General features: G+C 59.0%; 1 protein-coding gene across 1 annotated transcript in view; it reads right to left on the reverse strand.

Moving 5' to 3' along the window:
* Positions 1-23,483, reverse strand: part of DNAH1 (dynein axonemal heavy chain 1) — a 90,478-nt gene that overhangs the window by 5,651 nt on the left and 61,344 nt on the right. The window contains exons 36-67 of the mRNA XM_044934281.2: positions 22,570-22,661; positions 21,887-22,041; positions 20,465-20,642; positions 19,576-19,770; positions 19,367-19,486; positions 18,983-19,141; positions 18,713-18,820; positions 17,459-17,599; positions 17,159-17,319; positions 16,612-16,769; positions 16,121-16,294; positions 15,321-15,359; positions 14,050-14,228; positions 12,564-12,794; positions 11,715-11,911; positions 11,184-11,319; positions 10,052-10,260; positions 9,648-9,819; positions 8,697-8,888; positions 8,210-8,320; positions 6,970-7,155; positions 6,359-6,550; positions 5,065-5,232; positions 4,783-4,974; positions 4,468-4,599; positions 3,870-3,995; positions 3,138-3,257; positions 2,863-3,012; positions 2,592-2,752; positions 1,521-1,746; positions 1,214-1,409; positions 739-890 (exon numbers count right to left, since the gene is read on the reverse strand). Of these exons, the coding sequence (XP_044790216.2) occupies positions 739-890; positions 1,214-1,409; positions 1,521-1,746; positions 2,592-2,752; positions 2,863-3,012; positions 3,138-3,257; positions 3,870-3,995; positions 4,468-4,599; positions 4,783-4,974; positions 5,065-5,232; positions 6,359-6,550; positions 6,970-7,155; positions 8,210-8,320; positions 8,697-8,888; positions 9,648-9,819; positions 10,052-10,260; positions 11,184-11,319; positions 11,715-11,911; positions 12,564-12,794; positions 14,050-14,228; positions 15,321-15,359; positions 16,121-16,294; positions 16,612-16,769; positions 17,159-17,319; positions 17,459-17,599; positions 18,713-18,820; positions 18,983-19,141; positions 19,367-19,486; positions 19,576-19,770; positions 20,465-20,642; positions 21,887-22,041; positions 22,570-22,661 (5,108 nt within the window). The remainder of the gene's footprint in view (positions 1-738; positions 891-1,213; positions 1,410-1,520; positions 1,747-2,591; positions 2,753-2,862; positions 3,013-3,137; positions 3,258-3,869; positions 3,996-4,467; positions 4,600-4,782; positions 4,975-5,064; positions 5,233-6,358; positions 6,551-6,969; positions 7,156-8,209; positions 8,321-8,696; positions 8,889-9,647; positions 9,820-10,051; positions 10,261-11,183; positions 11,320-11,714; positions 11,912-12,563; positions 12,795-14,049; positions 14,229-15,320; positions 15,360-16,120; positions 16,295-16,611; positions 16,770-17,158; positions 17,320-17,458; positions 17,600-18,712; positions 18,821-18,982; positions 19,142-19,366; positions 19,487-19,575; positions 19,771-20,464; positions 20,643-21,886; positions 22,042-22,569; positions 22,662-23,483) is intronic.

Below are 23,483 nucleotides of genomic sequence, written 5' to 3' on the forward strand. Positions count from 1 at the left end.
CCCCACCCAGCAAAGCCTCCTCTACCATCCTCAGCCAGAAAACTCGGGTGGTAGTCCTACAGGTCTGGGTTAGTGTTACCTCTTTCCCTTTCCCTGGCTGTGTGACCTGAGGCAAAAGATTTGACCTCTCTGAGCCTCTGTTTCCTCATTTGGAAAGTAGGAAGAATCAGGACTCTGCTTCCCAGGGGTTTCACAGGGGTAGGTCGGAGGGTTGTTGTGAGCCCAGCACCCAGCATACAGTGAGGGCTCAAGCAGTGGATGAGGTCACTCTCAATGCTTCCCAACGCACCACGAAATCCCTGGCACTCATGAGACCGTGAGCTGGGAGGCTCAGGACGGTCTCTGCTCACTAGTAATCTCAAGGTGCTGAGAAGGCCTGTGCACAGGGCCTGCTGGGTCACAGTTAACCTGGGCCTCCTGGGGTTTCACGCAAATAACTGTTTCCGGAGGCCTCTGACCATCTGCCCTTGCTGTGCCCTCCTGCCTGATGTTTCCGGAGGCCTCTGCCCATCTGTCCTTGCTGTGCCCTCCTGCCTGATGTTTCCAGAGGCCTCTGCCCACCTGCCCTTGCTGTGCCCTCCTGCCTGATGTTTCCGGAGGCCTCTGCCCATCTGCCCTTGCTGTGCCCTCCTGCCTGATATGCCCTGTCCTTCCACCCTGTTCTGTCAGCTTGGCAACAGGGCAACCCCTCAGGCCATCTGTCCTTGACCGGGCCGTAGCTCCCTCTCTGCCACGCACCTGGTTGATCTTGCCCTGGTTCATCATGATGCGGGCACACAGCAGGAAGGCGAACATCAGCTTGTGCTTCTCGAAGAGGCTGCGGCAGACATTGCTGTAGAGGTTGTAGGTCAGGTAGTGGTTGATGTTGGCAATGCGCTTCTTCAGGTTGTCTGCAGGGCAGAGGGGGATGGCAGTGTGGGGACAGGGTGGGAGGCAGAGAAGAAAGACCCCTGGGGCACAGCCCAGCCCAGCCAGTCTCCCCAGCAGCCAAAGGAGCAGTCTGGGGCACACCCCCTTGGGGCATTTGCTCCGAGGAGGCCACGAGTGGGGTATGTATTCATATGTAGGGTGAGTCTGATGAAGGTGTGTACCAGTGAACCTGGGTGTGCATCTACGTGTGTGCCTGCTGTGGAAATGCATCCAGGTGTGTCACCTCTGTGCCAGGGTGGAGCCTGGTTGTTTGGGTCAACATGTGCATCTGTGCCGGGGTTACCTGCCCTCTCTGAGTTGGCGATGCCCGAGAGGAAGATGTTGAGAAACCACTCAAGGGAGTACTGGTACATGGGGTCCACGTTGGCCAGGTCGGACACGCAGAAGAAGAGGATCTGGGTGCGGACGGCCACAGGAACGTACTCCATGCGTGTGAGGTCAATGTCCTTCTCTGTCTGTTCTGCAATCCTGACCTTGGCCTGGGGGTGCAGTAGGAGGCTGCTTGTCAGGTAGGCAGAAGAGGGTGGTGATGTGGGCAGGCCTGGGGCAGGCGGGGAGAGGCGGGCAGGGGTGCGCGGGCAGTTGTGGACCTGGATCTCGGCAGCCTTCATCTTGGAAGCCTCCAGCACCTTGATGAGCTCCATGTCATCCACGGGGTTGCCCTCGGAGGAGCTGAGGCGGTACAGGATCTGGTCTTCAATGTCCTTCAGCTCCTGGTGCATCTTGGCGTTACTGACAATCAGCTGGTTCTTGGCTTCCTCCAGGTCGGGCCGCTCCTCAGCCACAACCTGGCCCAGCAGCTGGTCCTCTAGGCCGCTGCCAGGAGCAGGAGACATTATGTCTGTAGCACCTGGTGAGCCCTGGAGGGCCAGCCTCGAGCCTGCTTACCTGCCTACCTGTGCTCCTGGGGCTCCAAAGAGCCCAGCATCTCTGCTGGTGTCAGCCTGGGAGGTCTGACCTCAGCCTCAGGCTGCAGGGCTAAGGCAGAGCCTGGATTCAAAGTGATCAGTTCTCAGTGAGACCTCAGGTGGGAGCCTGGAATCCCAGGAGGGGTCAGGCAGTTGAATGCGGGAGCTGCTGGGGTCTCTGAGAAACTCCCTTTCAGCAGGAGGAGGCTATGGGTGATGGGGAGGACCAGGCCTTAAGGGAATTTTCACCCCCTGATCCGTGGAGAGGTTCACAGTGGCCACTGTCAGGGAGGCCTCAGCACTCTGTGCGGGTGGCTGGCACAAGCTGCAGTGCCTGGGTGTAGGGCAGCAAGGGCAAGAAACAGGGCTTGGGTGCAGGGAGTCAGAGTATGCCTCCCTCGGGCCTCCAGGACAGCGCTGGGGTGAGCGCACAAGGGCCCAGCGAGGGCTGTGGGGAAAGGGCATCCGGATGAGGTGGGCTAGTGCTGCCCAGGGAGGCTGGGAGAGGGGCTCCAGACCCAGGATCAGGATGAACTGGGGGAAGTGGGGAGCATTGGTTCTTAGGTGGGAACAGTGGAAGTAAGGGGCATTGGTGGAAGGGCTGGAATGACCTGAAATGCAGACAGCTTGCGAGGAAGCTGGCGGGGTCTCCGAGGGGGAACATCCCTGAGTCTCAGCCTAGGGGTGGGAGAGGGGCAGCCAGGCAGGCCCAGGCAGAGCTGATCCTCGGGGGGCTGGGGGCCAGGGGCTTACCTGGGTGACAGGGTGAAGTTGATGAGGGTGAGTTTGGTGGAGATCTCGGGTGTGTAGTGGGGGTTGGGCAGCTTGGTGGTGATGTACATCTTGAAGTCCTCGTGGTAGGGGATCACCGTGTCCCCCAGCTTTAGCACCGTGTTCCCCTGCTGCTTGTAGGTCTGCAGTGGGTGGGATGGGTGAGCGCTGTGGCCTGGGGTCCCACCAGTGAGGCAGGGGGAGGGGGCTGCCCTCGGCCGTGTCTGGGCCGCCCCCACACCCGCAGGCCCACCTGCTTGAGCAGCACGGGCTCCAGGGCGGGATCCAGCTCCTCACCCACATTCTCCAGGAGGCAGGGCTTGCCAAAGCGGATGGCATTCTCCATGCTGCGCAGGAAGTCGCGGTCGCTCAGCTTGAACACATCCAGCCCGTTGTCCTTCTCCTGGGGGCATGGAGTGGAGGGAGCAGGGAAGGGTCTGTGTGGGCCGAGAGCTGGCCTGAGGCTCAGCTACTCCCCATGCACCTACTAAGGCCTGCTGGGTGGGGTGGTGGCAGGAGTAGACTCACCATGTTTTTGATCCATTTGTTGGCCTGGCCCTGAGGGTCAATGAAGTGGGTCCAGCGCTGGGAGAACTGGTTGATGACCCCATTCTCCACTGACAGGGTGTCGTTGGGGAGGCCAGCGATCTGTGGGGGACCAGGCTAGGTAGGGGGGAGGCTCACACAAGCAGGCCCGGTGGGGTAGCATCTACCCCCAACCTTGTGCTCCAGCTGTGTCCCCTTTCCCTTACTGCATCCTCTTGAGGGTGGAGGGCAGTGCACGAGGTCTCAGCCCTCAGGACCTGCCTCCCGGCTATGGGCTGACTCCTGACACCCTCCTTCGCTGGGCCTCTTGTTTCTTTGCCTATTGAGTCCTAGCTCAGTCAGACCATCTTCACAGAGCCATTGGAGCCCACTGGCCCTCCCAGCCTGTGTCCACACTCGGCCTGTGCCTACTGCCTCTTGGTTCTCTCCCTGTGTCAACTCTACCTGTCCTCTGGGGTCTATAGCTCAGACACAATCTCTTAACCCCGCGTTCTGGACACTGCTCTCCTACCCCGCCCAACTCTCACAAGCACCCTTTGACCTCTCTGCCTGCAGTCAGCCAGCACCTGTGCCACTCAGCTTTCTCCTCTCCTGCCCACCAGCCTCTGACCGGCCCCAGGCAGGTTCAGGGAAGGCATCTCTAAGCAGACCCAGGACAGAGGGTGGGAGGCAGGCGGGCCCAGCCCAGTTGCTCCAGCCCCCTAGGGTGGGCACCTGCCAGGAGCGGATCTTCACAGGGTTCCCCAGTGTCCCGATCAGCGTGGGCTCGGCGGTGTGTGGGACGTGGTGGGCCACGAGCTGCTTGACCCAGCTGTCATAGAGCACCGTGCGGTACTGGCCCTGAAGAGACACCAGACTCTGAGCTACCCCACCGAGACAGCCGCGATGCCCTCCCACTTCCCCTGCATCCAGTGCTCGCAGCTGCACAGAGGGGTCTGCACAGAGCTGGAGGCCTGAGCCCTAGCCCCACCGTGGGGAACATCCTCAGCCTCCCCACCTCTCGGCCCCTTCCCAGGGAAACCGGGGGGATGGCAACAGCGCCCGCCCGTCGGGGCAGCGGTGAGGACTGAGGGAGAGGTGCACAGCAAGCCCAAAAGTACGAGCTCAGCCTTCTGTCTAGAAATGCCAGCCCCGCAAGGCAGGATTTCTGGCTGTTTTGGGAGCTGCCATTTCCCCAGTACCCAGAACGGCACCTGGCTCAGACAGGACGTCTAAAAAAAATGTTTGTTGAATGAGTGTGTGAGAGAAGAGCCACCCTCAGGCCACCAGTTATGGAAGTGAGGCCTCACGGCGGGGCTGGGGCGGTCCTCACCGTGAAGGGGCCCAGGTAGGCCACAAAGCCGGCGGCCACCAGCACGTCCCCGAAGATGCTGTCAAGCATGTGTTCCAGGCTCTCCACCGTCTCCTGCCAGCGCACCCGCTCGTCTGACAGCCCGTTGATGAGCTGCAGGGACAGTCTGTGGGGAGGCTGGCCCTGGATGTCCCTGCCTGGTGCAGTCCCCCCGACCAAGGTAGCTGGGGAGAAGGAAGGGACAGCCACCCCAGGACCACCCCCTCTACTTCTCAGGCCCCTCCAGCCCATGGGGGGCAGGCCGTGCCCGCGGGCCCTCCCCAGAGGGGCGCGCACCTTGTCAGCACGGCCCAGCCGCTGCTCACACTGCTCACAGTTCAGCTCCAGCTCCTCCTTCTTGGCGATGCACTCGCGGTACTTGGCCTGCATCGTGGCAATGCCGTCCTCCACCTCGTGCAGGCGCTGCTTCGCCTCCTCCAGGATCCTCTGTGTCACCTCCAGGTCGTCCTGGGCCTCCCGCAAGGCTTGCTGCAGGCAGAGGAAACAGGGCCAGCTTTGCCGGTGCCCCCGGGGGAGCCCAGGCCCCCGTCCCTGGCCCCAGGCCTACCCAGCGCTCACCCGCTTGGGCTCCACGGCCTTGGCCACAAAGTGGTACTTGTGCATGGCGCGCACCCACTGGCAGATGGAGGTGCAGGCCTTGGACACCTTGGCGATGGCGGCCGGCTGGAACTCCTCATTGTCGATGTATGGCTGGATGGCTTTGATCACCGCCTCCCCAATGTTGTCCTGGGGATGGGAACCACGGGCTTGGGGCCGCTTCCCAGGGAGGACGGAGAGGACTCTGGCGGGTGGGGGTACACCCTGCTCTTGCCTCTATGCCCTGGGCAGGCTAGGGAATAAACATGACCCAGAAAGGCTGGAAAGAAGAGGAACTTCTGTGTCCCAGGATTTCAAAGAATACAATCAGAGATTTTTTCCTCCTCAGGATCTGATAACACACAGGCCCTGTTTAAAACCCATTTAGAGACTAGGGCTGCTTCCTGGCCGATGTGGAGATGAGTGAGTGGTTCTAAGGTCCAACCAGGCATGTGTTCAAGTGCAAAAATCCCCACTCCCAGAGCGCATCACTCCTTCAGGGCTCTTGACCTGTGCTAGGAGAATACAGGTCTGTAGTTTAGGATGAACCCAGGAATCTGTACTGTTCCTGAGCTCCTAGAGGTCAGAGCTTGGGACCAAGGGAGCCTGAGCGCTGGCCACGAGCCTCCTGATTTGGCATAATTGGAGGGATGGGGAGCTCCGTATGGAGTCCAGCTGTCACTGAGATGGGCCATTGTCTCTACCCTCCTTAGGATGTGCCCAGGGCTTCAGCCCTGACACATGGTGGTGGTGGGTGGCCCATGTGGGCTGGAGAGAAACCTCCAAGAGGGCTGTAGGCTCCATCCCATGAGAGCACATGCCCATGGATACTGAGAGCCCCAGATAGACAGGAAGAGATAGAAATGCAGAGATAGGTGTTAAATCTCAGGTGCTGAGACCGAGGGAGAGGTGACAGTTGAGCAGCCAGGGAAGGTCTTGGCCAGGGCCACAGGGGTTGTAGGGAGAAAACGACAGGAGAGAGACTCTGTGGGTGGCAGAGCCTTGGAGTGACTGTGGGTGATTAAGGTCCCGTGGGCACTGGGGCCTTCCCAGGTCCTGGTTCATCAATATCCATCTGCTACTGGGTCTGTTGCCCCCTGCCCCCTAGCTGGAGAGCTCCTCTGGGCCAGGGTCTGGTCCCCTCTGCTCTGTGACCACAGGGCTATGTGTGTTGCAGGCAGAGGGAGATGGGATGGAGGGCCCAGCTCTGTGGGGGAGGGGACAGTTCCTTCCCCCTGCCTCTGTGCCCAGCTGGCCGGGTGCCTGGCACGCGCACCTTGTCAAACTTGAAGAGGCTCTCCAGGAAGCGGCCGGGGTCCTGCAGCAGCCCCTTGCCTGGCTCCCAGTAGTCATCCACCTTGGAGCCAGGCTTCTCTCCTGGGACCTTCTTGGGCTTGATGCCCTTCATGATGCACACAGCTTCGATGACCAGCTTCACGCCTGGCGGTGGCCGCTGCATGGCACGCACCTGGGGGCCAGGCCAAGAGTCGGGAAGGGGGAGGTCCCTCATAGTGGGCACCCCCAGGCAGGGACAGCTTCCAGACAGGGTGGGTCCCACCAACTGAGTCCCTACCGCTACAGACCACGGGTATGCCCGGCGACCCCCAGAGGTCTGTCTTAGCCCGTGGTGACTACTGCTCCCCCATGTACCCAGGCCTGGCCAAAAGGCCTTACACAGTCATTTCTCAGGGCACAGAGCCTTCCTCAGGCACCTGCCTGGGTCCTCGGGGCTGATACAAGGAGGTAAGGGCAGGCAGCTGGGTTCAAGCTCTAGTTCTGCCCTCACCTCTCGACAGATGACGCTCACGAGATGTTAGAAGGAAAGCCTATGGGCCAGAACCCAAGGAGGCATCAGGAGAGATACCCAGAAGGGGCCAAGCCACCCACCTCAGTCACATCGTTCTTGTTGAGGTTGCGCAAGCTGGCCAGGGCTGCGTCCAGGGCTGGCAGAGCTTCATCCAGGTCCTTCTGGGCATCATCAGCGATAGCTTGTGCCTTCCTGGCCTTCTCATTGGCCTTGATCTCCTCTGCTTGCACTGAATTCCGGGTCTCCTCAGCAATGGCTGTGTCCACCTAGGGACCAGAGGTAGCAAGGCCCCACGGGTGGCCAGTCAGGGACCCATGCGCCCTCCTCCCTTTTCTCCTCTCAGTGTCTCAGTCTCCCCAGATGGAAGGGAATGAGGGTTGAGATGCCCCATTCTCCAAGGACCCTCTCGGCTGTGACAGCCTGTGGAGATCTGGGAATGCTAGCAGCCCCTTCCAATCCTGAGTGCTCATCGTGGGCCTGGCATGGGGCTCTGGGCTTTACGCGCTTGAGCATAACTGCCCCTGGGGCAGGCCCCCCAAAACCCCCAGGGCACCTCCATACAAGACAGAGAAAGATGCTCCCCTCCCACAAGCCATTTTCTTTCCATCTGCTGGAAAAATTTCCAGTACCCCTGCCTTTGCAGAGCAGGACATGATTGTTTCTTCCAGAAAGCTGCCATCGTGAATATGCGAATCTGCGGAGGCTACTGTGAGATGTGTGTATGTGTGTGTGTGTGTGTGTGAGTCACTCAGTTGTGTTCAACTCTTAGTGACCCCCATGGACTATAGCCTCCCAGGCTCCTCTGGGAGTCCATGGAATTCTTCAGGTAAGAATCCTGGAGTGGGTTGCCATTCCCTTCTCCAGGGGATCTTCCTGACCCAGGGATCAGAACCAGGGTCTCCCACACGGCGGGCAGATTCTTCACCATCGGAGGACTAGCCTTTAAACGCGGGCCCTCGTGCAGACTCAGAGGGTCTCAGAGGGAGACTCAGGCAGACTCCACACCACTGCTTGCGGCGTCCCTCCTGCTCACAGCAACGTGTGCTGTGACTCTTGGGTTGTCCCTCCTGCTCACAGCAACGTGTGCTGTGACTCTTGGGTTTGGATTTGTCTGTCGTGCTCATCACCCTATCTCCTGCCCAGGGCAGTGCCCGGCATAGAATAGGTTCCGAGCAAGCATTTGTTGAGGGATCACATGACTGAATGAGGGATCTGGGCACCGAGAGTCCGGGCCACTAGGGATCTCATGGCTGCGTGGGGATGCTGAGCCTCCTCAGACGTGCTCAGCCATCAGGGAGGGAGCCCAGGAGCACCCCCGACCTTGATCTGCTCCATGGTGAGCGTGGTGTCCCTGGCAGCCTCCTCCAGCAGGGGGCGCATAATCTCCAGCTCCTCCTGCATCTTGGCCACGTCCTCTGCGGTGCGCAGCAGCTGAGGGGTTGGGGGGGCACGGAGAGGAAATCAGGTGTGATAGGGACCAGGGAGCGAGGCCTGGAGGGGAACAAGGGAGAGGGCCCTGCAGGGCTGCCCTCATTCATTCACAAGCGAGAGGCTGTGGCTGGCTGCTTCAGGGGCCCCCAGGTTGCCCAGGGGGCCCCAGAGGAAGGGAGCAGTCCACTAAAAGTATTTGCAGTGACCTGCTTTGGTCTTGCCCTTGGCCCGCCGTCTTCAGTGAGGGAAGAGGCTACCCATCTAAACACTGTGGGCTGCCAACTGACAGGGGTCATGTGGAGTCAGGGCGGAGACAGAATGGGCAGAATCACATGCAGCCGGCGGTTGCCCACGAGGCCCCCACCCCTGGCCCCACCTTGTCGAGGCCACTCTTCATGCGGTTCTTAGCGGTTTTCAGCTCCTGTTTCTTCTGCCCGACAAGGATGGAGAAGATATTGAGCAGCTCCAGGTAGCTCTTGGGGGTCACATAGTTGTGGCGGGCCAGCTCGGCCAGATACTCGACACACTTCTTGGCCACCGACTGGTGGATATACACGCAGACCTGAATCTGTGGGGAAAGAGATCGAGAATGCCAGTCTGGTAGAGATGGGACACCAGGGTGCCCTTGAAGCCACTGATGCCCGGGCGTGGGGAGGGAGTCAGGTGCCCCTCACACTCACTCTCACAGGAGGTGATCTCCAGCTAAAGATCACCTACTCTGTAGACAAAAATCCCATGACTCAGAGAAGTCGATAGGCATTTTCAAGTTCACACAGTTGTAAAGGGCAGAGTTCACTTTGAATTTGGGCCTAAAGGTATCCCGGCTCTTGGCCCAGAGTCTTTGTCACAGCCCCTATGACCTGCCTCGCTCAGAAAGCCCTAAGGTGGGGCCCCTCTTGGAGGCTGTAGCTGGGGAAGGGAGGGCCCAAGGCCTCAGCATGGCTGAACAGCAATGGGCTCATCTGAGCTCTTGGCCCTCAGGTGACCGTCACTTTCTTAGGTTGGGCTAGACATGTCTAGCCCTCCCACCCATCTGTGGTCTCTGGGTTGTATCAGGGGGCTCTTCAGAGAAGCTGCTATGGAACCCTCCGGGAATAAGATAATGGTGAATGTGAAACTGTGTGTCCAGCCTCCTACATCACCATGACCACTTTGTGATCTTCCTATTATACAGATGAGGAAACTGAGGCTTAGACAGGTAAAGCTGGCTGCCTAGAGACTTCCCATAAGTGGTGCACCTGGGACTCTCACCCAGACCTTGGTGACCCCAAGCCCAAATCTACTCAGTCTCTCCTCACACGGGCTTTCTCCTCACCAAGATACCTACCAGTCCTTCAATTACTTTGGGGGTGGCGTCCAGCTCTGGGATCTCATTCAGGAACATGATGGCCACAGACTCCAGGGCCTCTGCCGGCCACTCATTAAACCAGTCAATGGTACAGCAGTTGACCAGGGAGGGGAACTGTCTCAGGCGAGCTCGGAAGACCTCTCCAATGGGGCTGGGGGTGGGGGCTTGAATGAGGCCCTGAGACACTGACACCCCCTCAACCCCCCAGGAACCCAGGACCCAGGGTCATTTGATAGCCCTGCGGTGTGTGAGCCAGGACACAGGAGCAGAGCAGCCTGGGCCCAATGGCGTGGCGGGCAGGCCCAGGCCACTCCCCCGCGTGGTGGGCCCGGGTGCTCCCCCACCCCAACCACCATTCCGTGAGGCTGCGAGGCCTCCCGAACCTCATGCACAGCACCATGTGGATGCTGCTGCGCACACGCCCAGTGTAGGCGGCCATGAGGTTGGCCTTGGTGGGCTGCAGGCCCTGCTCCTGGATGTACGGCCGCATGGTGTTCATGATCTGGTCTTGCTCATCCATGTTGTAGAGGTTGGGAATGTCGCCCGAGTTCAGGACATTGTTAATGTCCTCCAGGAAGGACTCATTCTTGATCTGGGGGAGAGCGGGGTGGAGGAAATGAACCTTGATGATGGCCCTGGGGTGTTGGGCTCCACGACCCTGGTCTCCCTGAACCTTAGCAGCAGACCCCTTCCATGGACAGTGCCACTAGGCTCAGAGAAGCCCAGGGTTACACAGGTGACCTCCCAAGTCATGGTTGAGGACTCACACCCAGACCCACCCTGCAGCAGAGACTCTGAACATCGGTGCTTGGCTATGGAAAGGCCTGGGTCCTGGGTAGGACATGCAGTGTCTTCCTCCTCTCTTGCTGGGCCTCTTCACATCTCACAGTTAATCCACTGGAGAAAACCAGGCCACAGGCAGAAACAGGTCCTTTCCTATCTCATATGGCCAGGGCCTGGCCAGTGCCAGAAGGCACCCTCTCTCGCCTGACTACGTAAGGGGAGCCCCAAAGAGAAGAGCAGGGCTGGCTGGGAGCCTTCTGGGGCTTCAGTTTCGGCCCAACCCCAAATGCCAGTCAGGTTGAAGTGCTGCCCTGTCTGTCTTGAGGCCCCGGACCCACAACCTCTCCTCTTCTCAGCCCTGGAAGAGGCTTCACACCTAGGGAGCTCCAGATGGAGTAGCCCCAGGAAGGACGCCATGGGCCCAGCACTGTAGGCGCCAGTCCTGTGGTCTTTGAGGTCAGAAGCCATTGACCAGTGAGTGTGGTTCTGCCTGTGGTCAGCCATGGCGCCAGGGGCCTTCTTTACCTCTGGGGATAACCATGATCTATGCCTACCTCCCGATTCTGACAGGCTGGGTTTGACCCCCTGCCCCTCTTCCAGCCATTCCTCCCAAGATCCACCCCCACTAACAGGGACCTGGACTCAAAGGACTGACCACAATTCTGGATGGCATGCTGGGGTGAGTGGTATCCCACTCACCCCAGACCCTGCCCACTGCCCATGTGGTGGCACCTGGGTATCTGAGAACAGGAAGGTGATGGGCAGGTTGTGCAAGCCAGCCTTGAGCAAGACCTTCTTGACATCATCACGCCACTCTGTCATGCCGTAGTTCTTAGACAGCTCAATCTGGAAGCACTCGTACTCGGCCCTGGAGACAAGTGTTTGGGTAGAGAGTTCAAGGCTTCACCTGAGCCATCTGCTATCGTCCTGGGCAGACTTGCTGACTCCTTGGCCCTCAACCTGCTCTCTGGCCTCCAGGCCTTTGCTGAGGCTGCTCCCTCGGCCTGGAATGCCCTTCCCTTCCATCTGCCAAGCTCTGATTCAGAGAGAAGGCCCATGGCCACCTCCTCCAGGAACCCCTCCTGGAGGGCTGCCTTCCCCGCAGCATCACAGGGCCCTGCTGCTGCCTCTCCTTGGAGCCCAGGCCTTCTAGAAGCCCGTGGGCCAAGTGGGTCTGCCCCAGTGCGGAACATGAGGAAGAACAGGGATGGATATGAGTCTGCCCCAAGCCACCCACTGCCCACCATGCCTGGGGGCCCTCACATGTGCGAGGCCAGTCTTGTGAGGGAGCTGCGGCCACTGCCGCCCACGCCCAGGAGGAGTGCGTTGCCCAGTGCCTGGCGCAGGGTGCGGCTGATGCGGCAGACATGACTCATGGCGTCCATGAAGAGCACCAGTCTCAGCTTGGCTGTGTTGATCTGGTTGTAGTCGTCCATGTACTCCTCGATCACCTGCATCATCTGGGGGGGCGGTGCAGGGAATGAGAACAGCTGGGTCCTCCTCCTGTCCCTGTGTGCCCTGTCACCCCCGATAGGGAGCATATCCCCCCCCTTCCCTGTGCTCCTCTGGCGTGGACGGATGGTGGGCCTTCAGATGCCGGGTGAATGAGGCATGACCTATCCGACACACCGAGGCCTGAGGGTGGGGTCAGAGAGCTGCCTGCTGCCTCCAGGGCTCCCCAGGATGTACCAACCTGGGGCCCCACGAGAGCTACTGAGAACTAGAGAGGATCTCTGTGGGGAGAAACCACCAGGAGCCCCACCCACTCCAGTTTCTTCCTGCCACCCTGGGGTCTTGACTCAAGACTCGTGGCCCCAGGGGCCCTGCTGCAGCTCTGTGGGTGGATGACAGCCCATCAAACGGGCTTAGTGTGTCCCCAGTTATGGAGCCGGTCTCAGCTGAACCATAGGCTTGCCCTCAGGAAAGGGCCAAGCGGGGCCTCCTGCATCTATTTGACAAGTGAGGAGACGGGGACTCAGAGAGGTAACTGCTGAAGTCTCCAAGCTAGCCTTCCAGACCAGTGTCCAACCCTTTGGTCAGAGGGTGCTGGTCTCTTAGCAGCAACCACAGAGGGCCAGGGTCCCAGGGCTAGGGCCCCAGCAGGACCCTCACCTTCCTCTCATTGGTGATGAGCTCGTAGGACTTGACGTCAGAGCCTGGCGACATGAAGTCGCCGTAGAGGATGGGCTGGAAGGGGCAGACCTCTTCAAAGCCCACCTCCCACTCATCCATGTGGCTCTCCAGGAGCTTGTCGAACCAGCCACGGTCCTCGTCGTTCACCAGGCGGTCGCGGAACACACGGCAGTTCTCGTGGTACCACAGGCGGAGCAGCTGCACCTTGTCCTGCGGCCACCCTGGCGTCAGTGCCCACCCTCAGCCACCTCTCAACACACCAGGGGCCCTGACCTGGGCCTGGCTCTCCCACCGGGACCGCCAGGACCCTGAGTGTCTGCTGACCCACAGAGGATGCAGTCCACACACTGTTGCCCTGGCCTCTCCACCGCCACCCCCAGCTTCAGGCCCAGCTGTGCCAGCTGGGCACCCAGCTCCTTTAGCTTCAGGGTCCCCCCTCACCCCAGGCTTCCCAGGTGGTACTAGTGTTAAAGAACACGCCTGCCAATATAGGAGACATAGAGACTCAAGTTTGATCCTTGGCTCAGGAAGATCCCCCAGAGAAAGAAAGAAATGGCAACCTGCTCCAGTATTCTTGCCTGGAGAATCCCTTGGACAGAAGAGCCTGGCAGGTTATAGTCCATGGGGTCACAAAGAGTCAGGCATGATTGAAGTGACTTAGCACAGTTTTCAGAGTCCCCACAGCTCCCCAAACCCAGAGCCTGGGAGGGATGCCTGACTCCTTAAACCTTCCTGACACCCCATATCTAACCCCTCATTTGACCCCCAAGCCCCCTCTGACACTGTCCACATCCTGCAGCCACCTCCGTGCTGACTTTTCCGCCTCTCCCTGGGTGATGGGACTGGCCTCAGGAAGCCCCCAGGCTCTTCCCTCGACCCCTTTGCCTGGAGCTTGGAGGGCTATGGCTAGTGTCTGTCCTGTTCACCCTGTCCCTTAGACACTGGGCCCACACACACTGGCCCATCCATCCCCCATTCCAAAGTGCAAATCTGCGCCCTCCCCACCCCAGGCTCCCATCACTTCCAGGACTCTCTCCTGCTGCAGCCACGGAGCTGCACAGGCACCCAGCACCCTTGACACTGCTCCCTGCTACACTCCTGCTCCTTCCCCCTGGCACCTTCGGTTCCTAGAAGGCACCCCGTGGACTCTGCCCCCAGTTTTCTCATACCCTGGGCTGCCATCAGGAACCCAGCAGGCCTTGCCAGGGCCTGGCTCCTGCTTTTGTGTGGTCCCATCACAGCCACTATCCTAGGCATGAATTTCACCAGCAAGATGGGACTCAGCTGCATGAAGCTCCTGGGGGCTTGGCACCTGCTGATGCCAAGTTCTTCCCCCAGCCCCAGGGCCTGACCAGATCAAAGCTGAGTTGATCAGGAAGGCCTAAAACTGGGGTCCTGGGAGGACCATGAGGGCAGTGTGGGAACTCGCTACTGGACACTGGGGAGGGGGCCCACCAGTCCTCACCTCGACCTTGGCTGGGTCGGCCATGAGCATTCCCTGGAAGACCTTGGAGAGGTCCCGCAGGTTGAAGGTGTAGTGGGACTTGGCCGGGGTGGGCAGCAGCTGGGAGGTGATGGTGGAGTACACCATGATGGTGGCTTCCACGAGGGGATCCGTGAAGTGGGCGATGTTGGGGGCCCCAGCTGAAGGAACGGGAGAGCGGACCTGGGTCACGGCCCCCGTAGATCCGGGGCTATGTCCTCCGCAAATGCCTTTCCCCAGCCTGCAGGCTTGGACCGCCCCCCACCCCACCCCCGCAGCCCTCTCAGATGCTACCTCTGACAAGGTCTTCCTGGCAACCCCCACCATGGGGTGAGGAATCTCTCGCTGGGAGCGCCCCACTTTTATATCTTTATCACTGACCTAGCCTGTCCCTGTGTTGGGGTGCTGGGATACAGTTGTGGAACTGGAGACACTAATGGGGCCAGACCTGGATGAAACATGCTGCTTGGAGCCATGCATGGGGAGGGGTGCGTGGCCCACATGGAGATAAGGAGTGCACTGCAGCGGGTGTGGAAGCCTGGGCTCAGCCAGGACTTTGGGGGCTTATCCCCACCTTGCATTTTTACCAATAACACAATCTATTTGCTTGTCCTCGGAAAACCGTCCAGTTTTTTGCTGGGAACCAAAATTCTGTCAGGGGGGATTTGGGGCAGAGAGAGCCTTCACAAAGAGGAAAAAAGGCAAAGAAGGGGCAGAAGGGCTCACCAGCCCTAACGTGGGCTCCTCTGTTAACAGAGGGACTGTTTTAGGTGCTGGGCACAGGGGGTGGCCCCCGCAGACACACTTCTTACCCCAATAAGCTGACATTCTTGGTGAGGAAGACAGACTCCGACCAGTTAACAGGAGACTGAATAAGCCGGGGTTGGGACATTTGATATAAATGCTGGGGAGGTCTTGCTTAGGAGTGCACGGGAACAGAGACCTGAAGCCCTGAGGGGCCAAGCAGGCTCAGAACTGGAGAAGGGATACTCACCTTGCTTCTACTTTAGGACGGGCATGGGCCCAGGCCCTGACCAGCCACGCAACAGGTAACTGACCCTATGGAGGCTGTTGGTGCGGGGCAACCTTTGCTCTGGCACTGTCCCGAGGTCCCCACAGGAGCCTGAGGAGGGCTCACCGTGGCCCGTGGGACCCAAGCCTCAGCCACATCCAACTTGAGTTCAGGGCTGCCCCTGGAACAAGGGCCCTTGCCCCCTCCAGGCCCTGCCCAGGGTACTGGGCACTACACTTACGCACGGGCTCCCGGTAACTCTTTTCTCCAAGGAGTCCATCTAGAGGGTTGAGGGAGAGACAAGGGCTCAGAGTTAGGTGAGCCACTTGCTGCCCACCTTGACCGGCTATTCCCAGCTGAGCAGCCCCAGAGCAGCCCCTGACCACCATCCCCTCCTCAGAGCCACATGGCCCCACCCCTAAGCTGGGCATGGAGGCAAGTTCTGGCCTATAGTCCCTGGGGGTGGGGCAGGGCAGGCCAGAGGAGGGAAGGCCTGACTCCCCTCACCCACCACCTGGCACAGTGCCAAGTGGAGTTCAAAGGTCAGAGCATGTTCTTGGTGGGAAGTGGACTGGTTGGGGGAAACTGCATCCTGGGGCAGACCTTTCTTCAAGCCTCTTGGAAGATGAGGACCACTTTGTTCACTCTATCTTAGTGGTATTTCCTCATGCTCAAAAGTATCAGTAACATCTCTTCACTAGAGATTCTAACATATGTGTGTGTGCTTATAGGGGTGAACGTACATGTATGCGTATGTATAAATCATATATTCAGCAGTTTCCATGTGCCAGCTTCATACCAGATGCTCTACTTGCAGTGTCTTATTTAACCTTCACAACTTGGGGTGGTGGGCACTAATATTGTCACCTATTTTAGATGAAGAAACTCTGGCCCAGAGAGGTTCATGAACTGGCCACAGGTAACAGAGCTGAGTAAGGGGTGGAGCCAGTGGTTCAGCCACCCCGCTCTTCCCAGTGTGGCTCACTGGACCTGGGCTTCTGCTGGAGCCCACGGCCTCCCCCACTCCTGCCTCGTACTTACCCACCCAACTGCCCAGGATGGTGGAGAAGATGCGCTTCTTGCTGACCTCATCCATCTCAGCAAAGGACAGGTAGTTGAAGTGGCGGGTCAACCTTGGGGTGATGGCATTTCTGCCTCCACCAGGGGGGCCCATGGCACAGACAAAGTTGATGTCCACCAGCTGCTTGAAGGCTCCTGGAGTGGGAGTAGGAAGTCAGAAGGCCCTGCCAGGGGCTACCTTAAGGCTTCGGTAGGCCCTGAGCACTTCCACCTCCATGGGCCTTCTCCTCCTCCATTAAAAAAATTTTTTTTTTTAGTTATACGTTACAATAGCATTAGTATATAGACAAATGTATTAATATCATACATTTTAAATGCTCTGGGAAAATGTCCATTTTCCCCTTGCTTTTAAAAGAGATTAGGACACTTCTGTGGACCCTCTATGAGTCTGTGGGCCTGGGCTCTGACCAGCACACCCATCCCATCCCCTGGCCCAGGCTGAACATACGCACCGATGATCTTGCGGTCATACCAGCCGCCATGGTCCATCCACTGGCGCAACAGCTCAATGGGTGGCTGGGCGCCATAGGTCTCCAAGGCTGGCATGTTCAGGTCATCAATGAAGAAGATGAAGTTGCGCCCCAGGGGCGGCCCGAACACGCCTTTCCGCCTGCGGGGAGGGGCTGTGTGAGCCCAGGGCGCACGGCACCAGGAGCTCAGGGAGTACAGGGCTGCAGGATGGTAGCTCCACCTCTGGGAGGCCCTCACTGACTTCAGCCTCCCCCAGATCGCTGGGCCTCTTGAGGAGCTCCTTGTCCCATTCTGAGTGTCCTGGGACATCACATCTGGCTGCCCCTGAGTCTTGCCTCCAGGCAGATGGATAACAAGCCCTACCCAAGTGCCTGGCCCAAGGAGGGTGCCCACAGAAGGGCTCAAGAGAATTCCTGATAGAAGAAGGGTGCAAGGGCGCCTAGGGCCCACCCAGGAGGGGAGGGGACACAGCAGCTGGCTGAGCCAGGCTGGGGGACATGGGGACCCCAGAAGAAGCCAGGGGCCTGCCTCTTGTCCAGCTTGCTGTCGATGAGGTCCTGCGTTTGGTTGGCCGAGGTGCGGGCAGAGAAGGTGAGGAAGTGGCTGATGTATTCCAGTGGCAGGTTTTTGAGGAGCTTGTTGGAGATGGTGAGGGTCTTCCCTGTGCCCGTGGGCCCAATGCACAGCACCTAGGCGAGGGGGGTCACGGGGTCAGAGCGTCCTCACAGGGCCCGACGCGCAGTGGGAGCTGCTGCCCTGTCAGTGCGGAGGCCGGTCACTGCCGGCCTAGGCCTTGGGGTGAGGGGCTGGGGTGGCGGGGGCACTCACGGGCTTGTGGTTGGTGAGCAGCATGTCTAGCAGGCAGGACATCTGGATGGTGTCCACGGTTGGCACGATGATGCTGCAGTAGTTGGCGTCGGGCATCATGGTGAACGTAGTGGAGGAGTCCATCCACTTCACCCAGGCGACCTGGAACCACAGGTGGCACAGGGTGGGCCTGAAACCTCTCCTCGTTCCCGTCCAGGCTGAGTGTACCAAGAGGGCAAGGAGCTGCACGGTCGGGCAAGAGGGTCCAGCGGAGGGGCTGCTTCTGGTAGAAATCGGAATCCCTCTGCCCTGCTTTATGCACAGGGTGGGGGACTCCCGGAACAAACCTCCAGGAATCCGGGGCTCTCTGCACACAGCTGCCCAAGTGAAGGCTTCACTGCATCCAATTACCTCCAGTGGGGCCAGTCCCCGGGTCTCTGCATATGAGGGAAGTCCTCCGGGAACTGGACAACCCAGAATGCAAAGATCTTTGCTGTTAACTTTAGGCTTCCCAAGCCTGTGGGGGCCACAACTGTGGGACTGGCATCACCTGGATACTGAGAAGTCACCTGGCCTGGTCTCCCCTGCCATCCCCAACTGCACGAATCCCTTCACCCACCCACAGCCCTGACTCAACTTGCAGACCTTCCTCTCTGTGGTCAAATCAGCATGTCCCACTGGGGATGGTACTGATGGTTAGACTCATATGTGTGAGACCCCCAGCAGGACCATGTGTGGCGACCACCTCTGAGGTGCCTCTCTGGCCACTCCTCCTTCTGGGCTGGGGTCCTGATGCCACGAGGGTAGGTTCATGGAGCCCTTGCTGGCTGAGAGGAGTGATGGGGATACTGAGACAGGCCATGGGGGCTTACTCCTCCACTCTTGGGGAGCCCCACCCCTGGGCAAATGGGGCTCTTAAGTAGAACCAAGTTGATGAATCCCTGGGCTCAGCAGCAAGATGGGACAGGCAGCGCACGTGGCTGGGAAGGGAGGCACTCTGTCATCCCCCAGCCCCAGGTTCAAGGCCAGCTCTGACACCGACTAGCTGGGTGTGACTGTTCTGAGCCCCAGTTTCCTTGTTTGGGAAATGGACCCACTGGTAACCACCCTGTGGGTCTGTGAGGATTCATGAGATGATGCAAATAACCCCAGCATGACACCTGTGGCCATCAACAGGGCCTCCTCTCTGCAGCCATTAAGTAGGACAGCCACCACCTGACCGCCTCCCTCCCCTCCCTGCTCCCCGTGCTGGCCCTGGGACCAGGCCTCCGTCACCTGCTTCCCCTCCTCCTCCTCGTCTTCATCATCACTGGTGCTGCTGATGCCACCGTCCTCCAGCCTGTAATCAAACACCAGCCCCTCCTCTGGGAAGAGCAAGGCCACCTGCGAGGGATGGAGGGGGTGGGAAACAGGTGATGAGGCCCAGTCGCTTACATGGCTACTTGTCCCTGGGGCCCTGGGCCTGGGGGACAGCCCCACAACACCCAGCATTCAGCATACACGTCCCAGCCCTTGGAGCCCAGCCCAGGGGCAGCTGCCTCTCACATTTTCCGTCTTCATTTTGATCCTGAGCCAGTGGCTGAAGTTGTTACGACTGGTGCTGTCCCCCGTGGCACCCACACTCCAGATGAGGGAGAAGATGAACCAGGGCTCGATCAGCTCAGGGATGCGGCTCAGCTTCTCGGGCGGCATCTTCTTGAGGCCCTGGGGACAGAGGTGGGGACAGAACTGAGTGACCTGAGGAAGCCAGGGGGGTGGGGGTGGGGGTCGTCCCTTGGCCTCTGCAGCAGACTGGACGGGGGTGTCCCATGAACCACGTGAGCCAATCTGATTCTCTCTTCCAGGAAGCTGGACTTGGGATTCGGGGCCCTCGGGTGAGGCAAGCAGGGCAGGAGGGAGCAGGCTGCAGTCCACAACTCAGAGTCTCACTTCTTTGGGCAGGAAGGGCTTGAAGAAGCAGTCCAGCAGCTTGAGGAGACTCGTGGTCAGGTTGCTGTTGGTTGAGGCGATCACCTCCTTCACCGAGGACCGGACGAAAGCAAGGGACTCCTGCAGAGGATGGGCACCCCATTCTTGTGGATGTTGGCCATAGCACCCGGCTGCCCCCACCTGGGCCGGCACACTGTGGCCTCCCTCACCTCCAGGAAGGAGATAAAGAGGGACTTGAACTGCTCCTCAAAGGGCCTGAGTAAGGCAGGGAGACGCCTCAGCCAGCACTCGACAAAGGGCATGAGCCCCAGGATGCTGGGCTCCAGGTACACCATGCCGCAGCGGGATACTGTGGCTGGGGAGGCCACCGCCAGGTCTTGCACCTCGAACATCATGGTCATCGCCTGCCAAGATGAACTGCATGAACTGCTGGCCCCCAGGGCAGGGGAAAGGGCTGTGGGGCCATGGGGAGGGGCTGCCCGTCCTGCAACAGCGGGCAGGCCCCGGGGCAGGTGGTAGGCCAGGCTCAGTGCCGGGGTAGGGGCAAAGGCAGGAACCCTTGGGCCTCAGCTGATCATGTGGCTCTTGCTGGAGCCTCGGGGAGGAGTCTAAGTCAGGAGGTTCCTGGAAGCCGTCTGGCCAGCCTGGGGTCAGGGCATTTTGGGGTCCCTGGAGCCCTTGGGAGATCTGATGGAAGCTGTGTGCTCTGCTCCAGAGCCCCCAACCTGTGTACATGGACACAGGGTCACACTGGCCTCTGTACCACCTGTACCCCAGACTCCAGGCACATTGCCAGGATGCCTGAGCCAATCTGGGCCAAAATGGCTGTGAGTGGGCCTGGGAAGCACAGAGCAGCATCAGCTAAGACTGAGGTGTTCGTCCTGAGCTGAGAGCATTGCAGAAAGTGGGTCTGCCGCAAGGGAAGCACCAAGCAGCTGCACGGGACGTGCCTCAGGTACAGGAGCCTGGGGATGGGGAGGGTGCCGCGGCCCGGAGAGGAAAGGGGGGGGGGGGGAGGTGAGGCTTGGCCAGCCTGGTGGGGCCCCTGGGCCCACCCAGTTGCAGACGACAGCGGGGTGAGTGGACAGGCGGACGGACCTCTGTGAGCTTGATGATCTCCCCGGAGCTGAGGCACAGCTTCTTGTTGTCGTCGAGCACCGTGTTCATGTTCTCAATCCAGACGGCGTCCACTGGCCCATCGAACATGTACCACTTCTTGCTGGTGTCGGAGGTGATGGCCCCCATCCGGATGAGGGAGGAGAAGATCCCATCTGTCCTGCAGCCACCAGGGAGGAGAGGGCTGTGGGCACTGGAGGAGGAGGGCCGTGGGTGCCAGGGAGGAAGGGCACAGCTGTCTCCCAGGGAAACCTGGATCCAGGCTGGTCCTGCTCTGCCTTTTTTTTTTTTTTGTCTTAAGTACCTTCATTCATTTAAAAATTATAGTAGGGAATATAGGACTTTTTGGTGTAGTATGATATAATGAAAACGTGTAGTTCTATTCTCTCCCTGCTGTGCTGTGCTTAGTCATTCAGTCATGTTTGACTCTTTGTGACCCCATAGACTGTAGCCCACCAGGCCCCTCTGTCCATGGGGATTCTCCAAGCAAGAATACTGGAGTGGGTTGCCATGCTCTTCTCCTCTCCCTGCTGAGTCCTCACTAAAGTTACATTAAAGGAAGATGGAAAGTGATACCCTCAAAAGAAAAGGAAGATGGGGAGGAGGGAACACAGAAGTAGAGGCCCACATGGGCCCAGAAGATGCACAGAGGCAGAGAAGGGGTAAATGAGTCACCAGAGTATCTAGTTCCTGCCACAGACCCAGGAAGGCTCAGACTTCAGAGGCACCAAATGCGAGGGAAGCGGGTGGGTCAAAGGGCACTTTTCTGATCTGGTCCCCGGACCCCAACCTGCCCACTCAAGAGCCTGGAGTGGCTGTGATTGAGACCCTTCACCAGAAACGGGGGAAGCTGGACAGGCCCATGTTCAGAAAGACAGGTGACTGCCCTTCTCCAGTGCCCATTCCCCACTGGGTTCCCAGAACACTGGGACCAAGAAGAAGACACCCCAGCAGGAGACTGGAGACTTCTCTGGAAAAACAGAATAGCCCCAGAGAAAACCTTCTAGTGCTGACTGGTGGGCCTCTAGTCAGCTCCATGCACTTCCCCCTAAAATGCACACCTCGGCCTGGGAGCACAGGCCCCGAAGAGGGAGCACCAGCCTCTCGTGGGTACTGACAATAATCGTCAACTTTTCCTGAGTGCTTGCCATGTGCTACACTGTCCCAGCCATCTCCCGTATTTTTATCCCGACTTTGCAGGTGAGGGACAAAGGTCCGGGGTTGGGGGGATGAGATGCGGCACTCAGTGAGGAAGCACAGTGGTGGCAAGAGTCCCAGGAAGTTGGGCTCCAGAGCCAGAGCTCCCAATCTCCCACTCAGCTGGGGGAGGGAGGGGGCCAGGGACCCACAGGCTGCAGAGGTCTAGGAGCACGACAGTCACTGGAAGGGTCCCGGGCCACTCACCACTCATGGGTGAGCAGGTCAAACTCCCCATACAACTGTCCCATGGTGATGGACTTGGGGTTGAGCACGTAGTAGTTGACGGCCTCGTACACACCGCCGCTGATGGACGGCTGCCCTTTCAGTGACGTCATGGCGGCGGCCAGGACTCTGTAACACTGGGGAAACGGCCAGCCAAGAGTGAGCCTCCAAGCTCCCTGGAGAGCAGGGCTGGCCTGGGCTGTGGGCCTCAGGGAGCAGCGGAGTATTCTAAAGGCCCAGGAGGCACAAGCCGGGGCCAAGACCCCTGCTGCTGAGGCTGCCCTGCCCTCAGGCCCACTGTGTGGGCACTGAGCCACCCAGCTTGGCTCCACTTAAGTTACTCTTTTTTTTTTTTCTTTAAAAAATTTTTATTTTATGTTAGAATATAGAGAACGAATTTATGTTTGCCAGAGGGGGAGGGCGAGGGGGAGGTGTAGATTGGGAGTTTGGGACTGACATGTACACACTGCTATATTTAAAGCAGATAATCAGGGACTTCTCTAGTAGTCCAGTGGCTAAGACTCTGCGTTCCCAATACAGGGGGCCCGCATTTGATCCGTGGTCAGGGAACTAGATCCCACATGATGCAACTAAGACCTGGCACACCCAAATAAATAAAGTAGAAAACCAACAAGGACCTACAGACCAGCACGGGGGACACTTACGTTACTCTTGCCGGAGCCTGTGGGCCCGACGAGCATGAGGCCGTGCCGCACCACCGTGGTCTCGTAGAGCTGGATACACTTGGTCAGGAATCCTGGAGGGACATGGCAGGGGGGGCCCGGGGTCAGAGTAGGGGCTTAGATCCTGGCTCTGCCACTGGTTCGTTGTGACCTCTGGTGGGTTACCTCACTCCCCGCACCTCAGTTTCCTCATCTGTGAAATGGGGTGGCAGTAGTACCTACCTCACAGAGGCCTGTGAAGCCCTGAGCCTCTGTGAGCACAGAGGGTTTGGAGAGCTTCCAGGTTGATGAGCACCTCCACAGGCTGGGAGGGTGACTCACCCCAACTCCACGGGGACAGACCTCACCCCGTGTAGCCCTTTACCCTGCTGTTACCTGTATCCTTTATCACATCCTTTTTTAAACAATAAACCAGCAAACATTCCTGTTTCCCTGAGTTCTGTGAGTTGTTCTAGCAAATGATCAAGCCTGAGGAGGGGGGCATGGGAACCTGTGATCTGTAGCCAAGCAGAACAGAAGCTGTGGGTAACCTGGGGACCTCGCCCTCGTGACTGGTGTCTGACGGGGGTGCAGTCTTGTGGAACTGAGCCCTTAGCATGTGGGGTCTGTGCTGACCCTGATTCGTGTCAGATTTGAATTGACCTGTGGAACACTCAGGCGTGTTAGAGAACAGATGAGTTTGAGGTAAATCCCCACACCTCTGGTGTCAGAAGTGTTGAATGTGAGAATGAAGGTGAAAGTTTTTCTTCAGCTCCCATCACTTGAAGGGTCCCAGTGGAGACAGGGGCAGAGAGCCCCAGCCCGCAGCATGCTTGGCCAGGTGTGAGGGACCCTGAGGCTGGACTGCGAGCCTGGCATAGCTGGACCTAGCCCTCTTCTGGTGCCCACAGGACTGC

This window comes from Bubalus bubalis, chromosome 21 (genome assembly GCF_019923935.1).
Source record: "Bubalus bubalis isolate 160015118507 breed Murrah chromosome 21, NDDB_SH_1, whole genome shotgun sequence".
Lineage (NCBI taxonomy): Eukaryota > Metazoa > Chordata > Mammalia > Artiodactyla > Bovidae > Bubalus > Bubalus bubalis.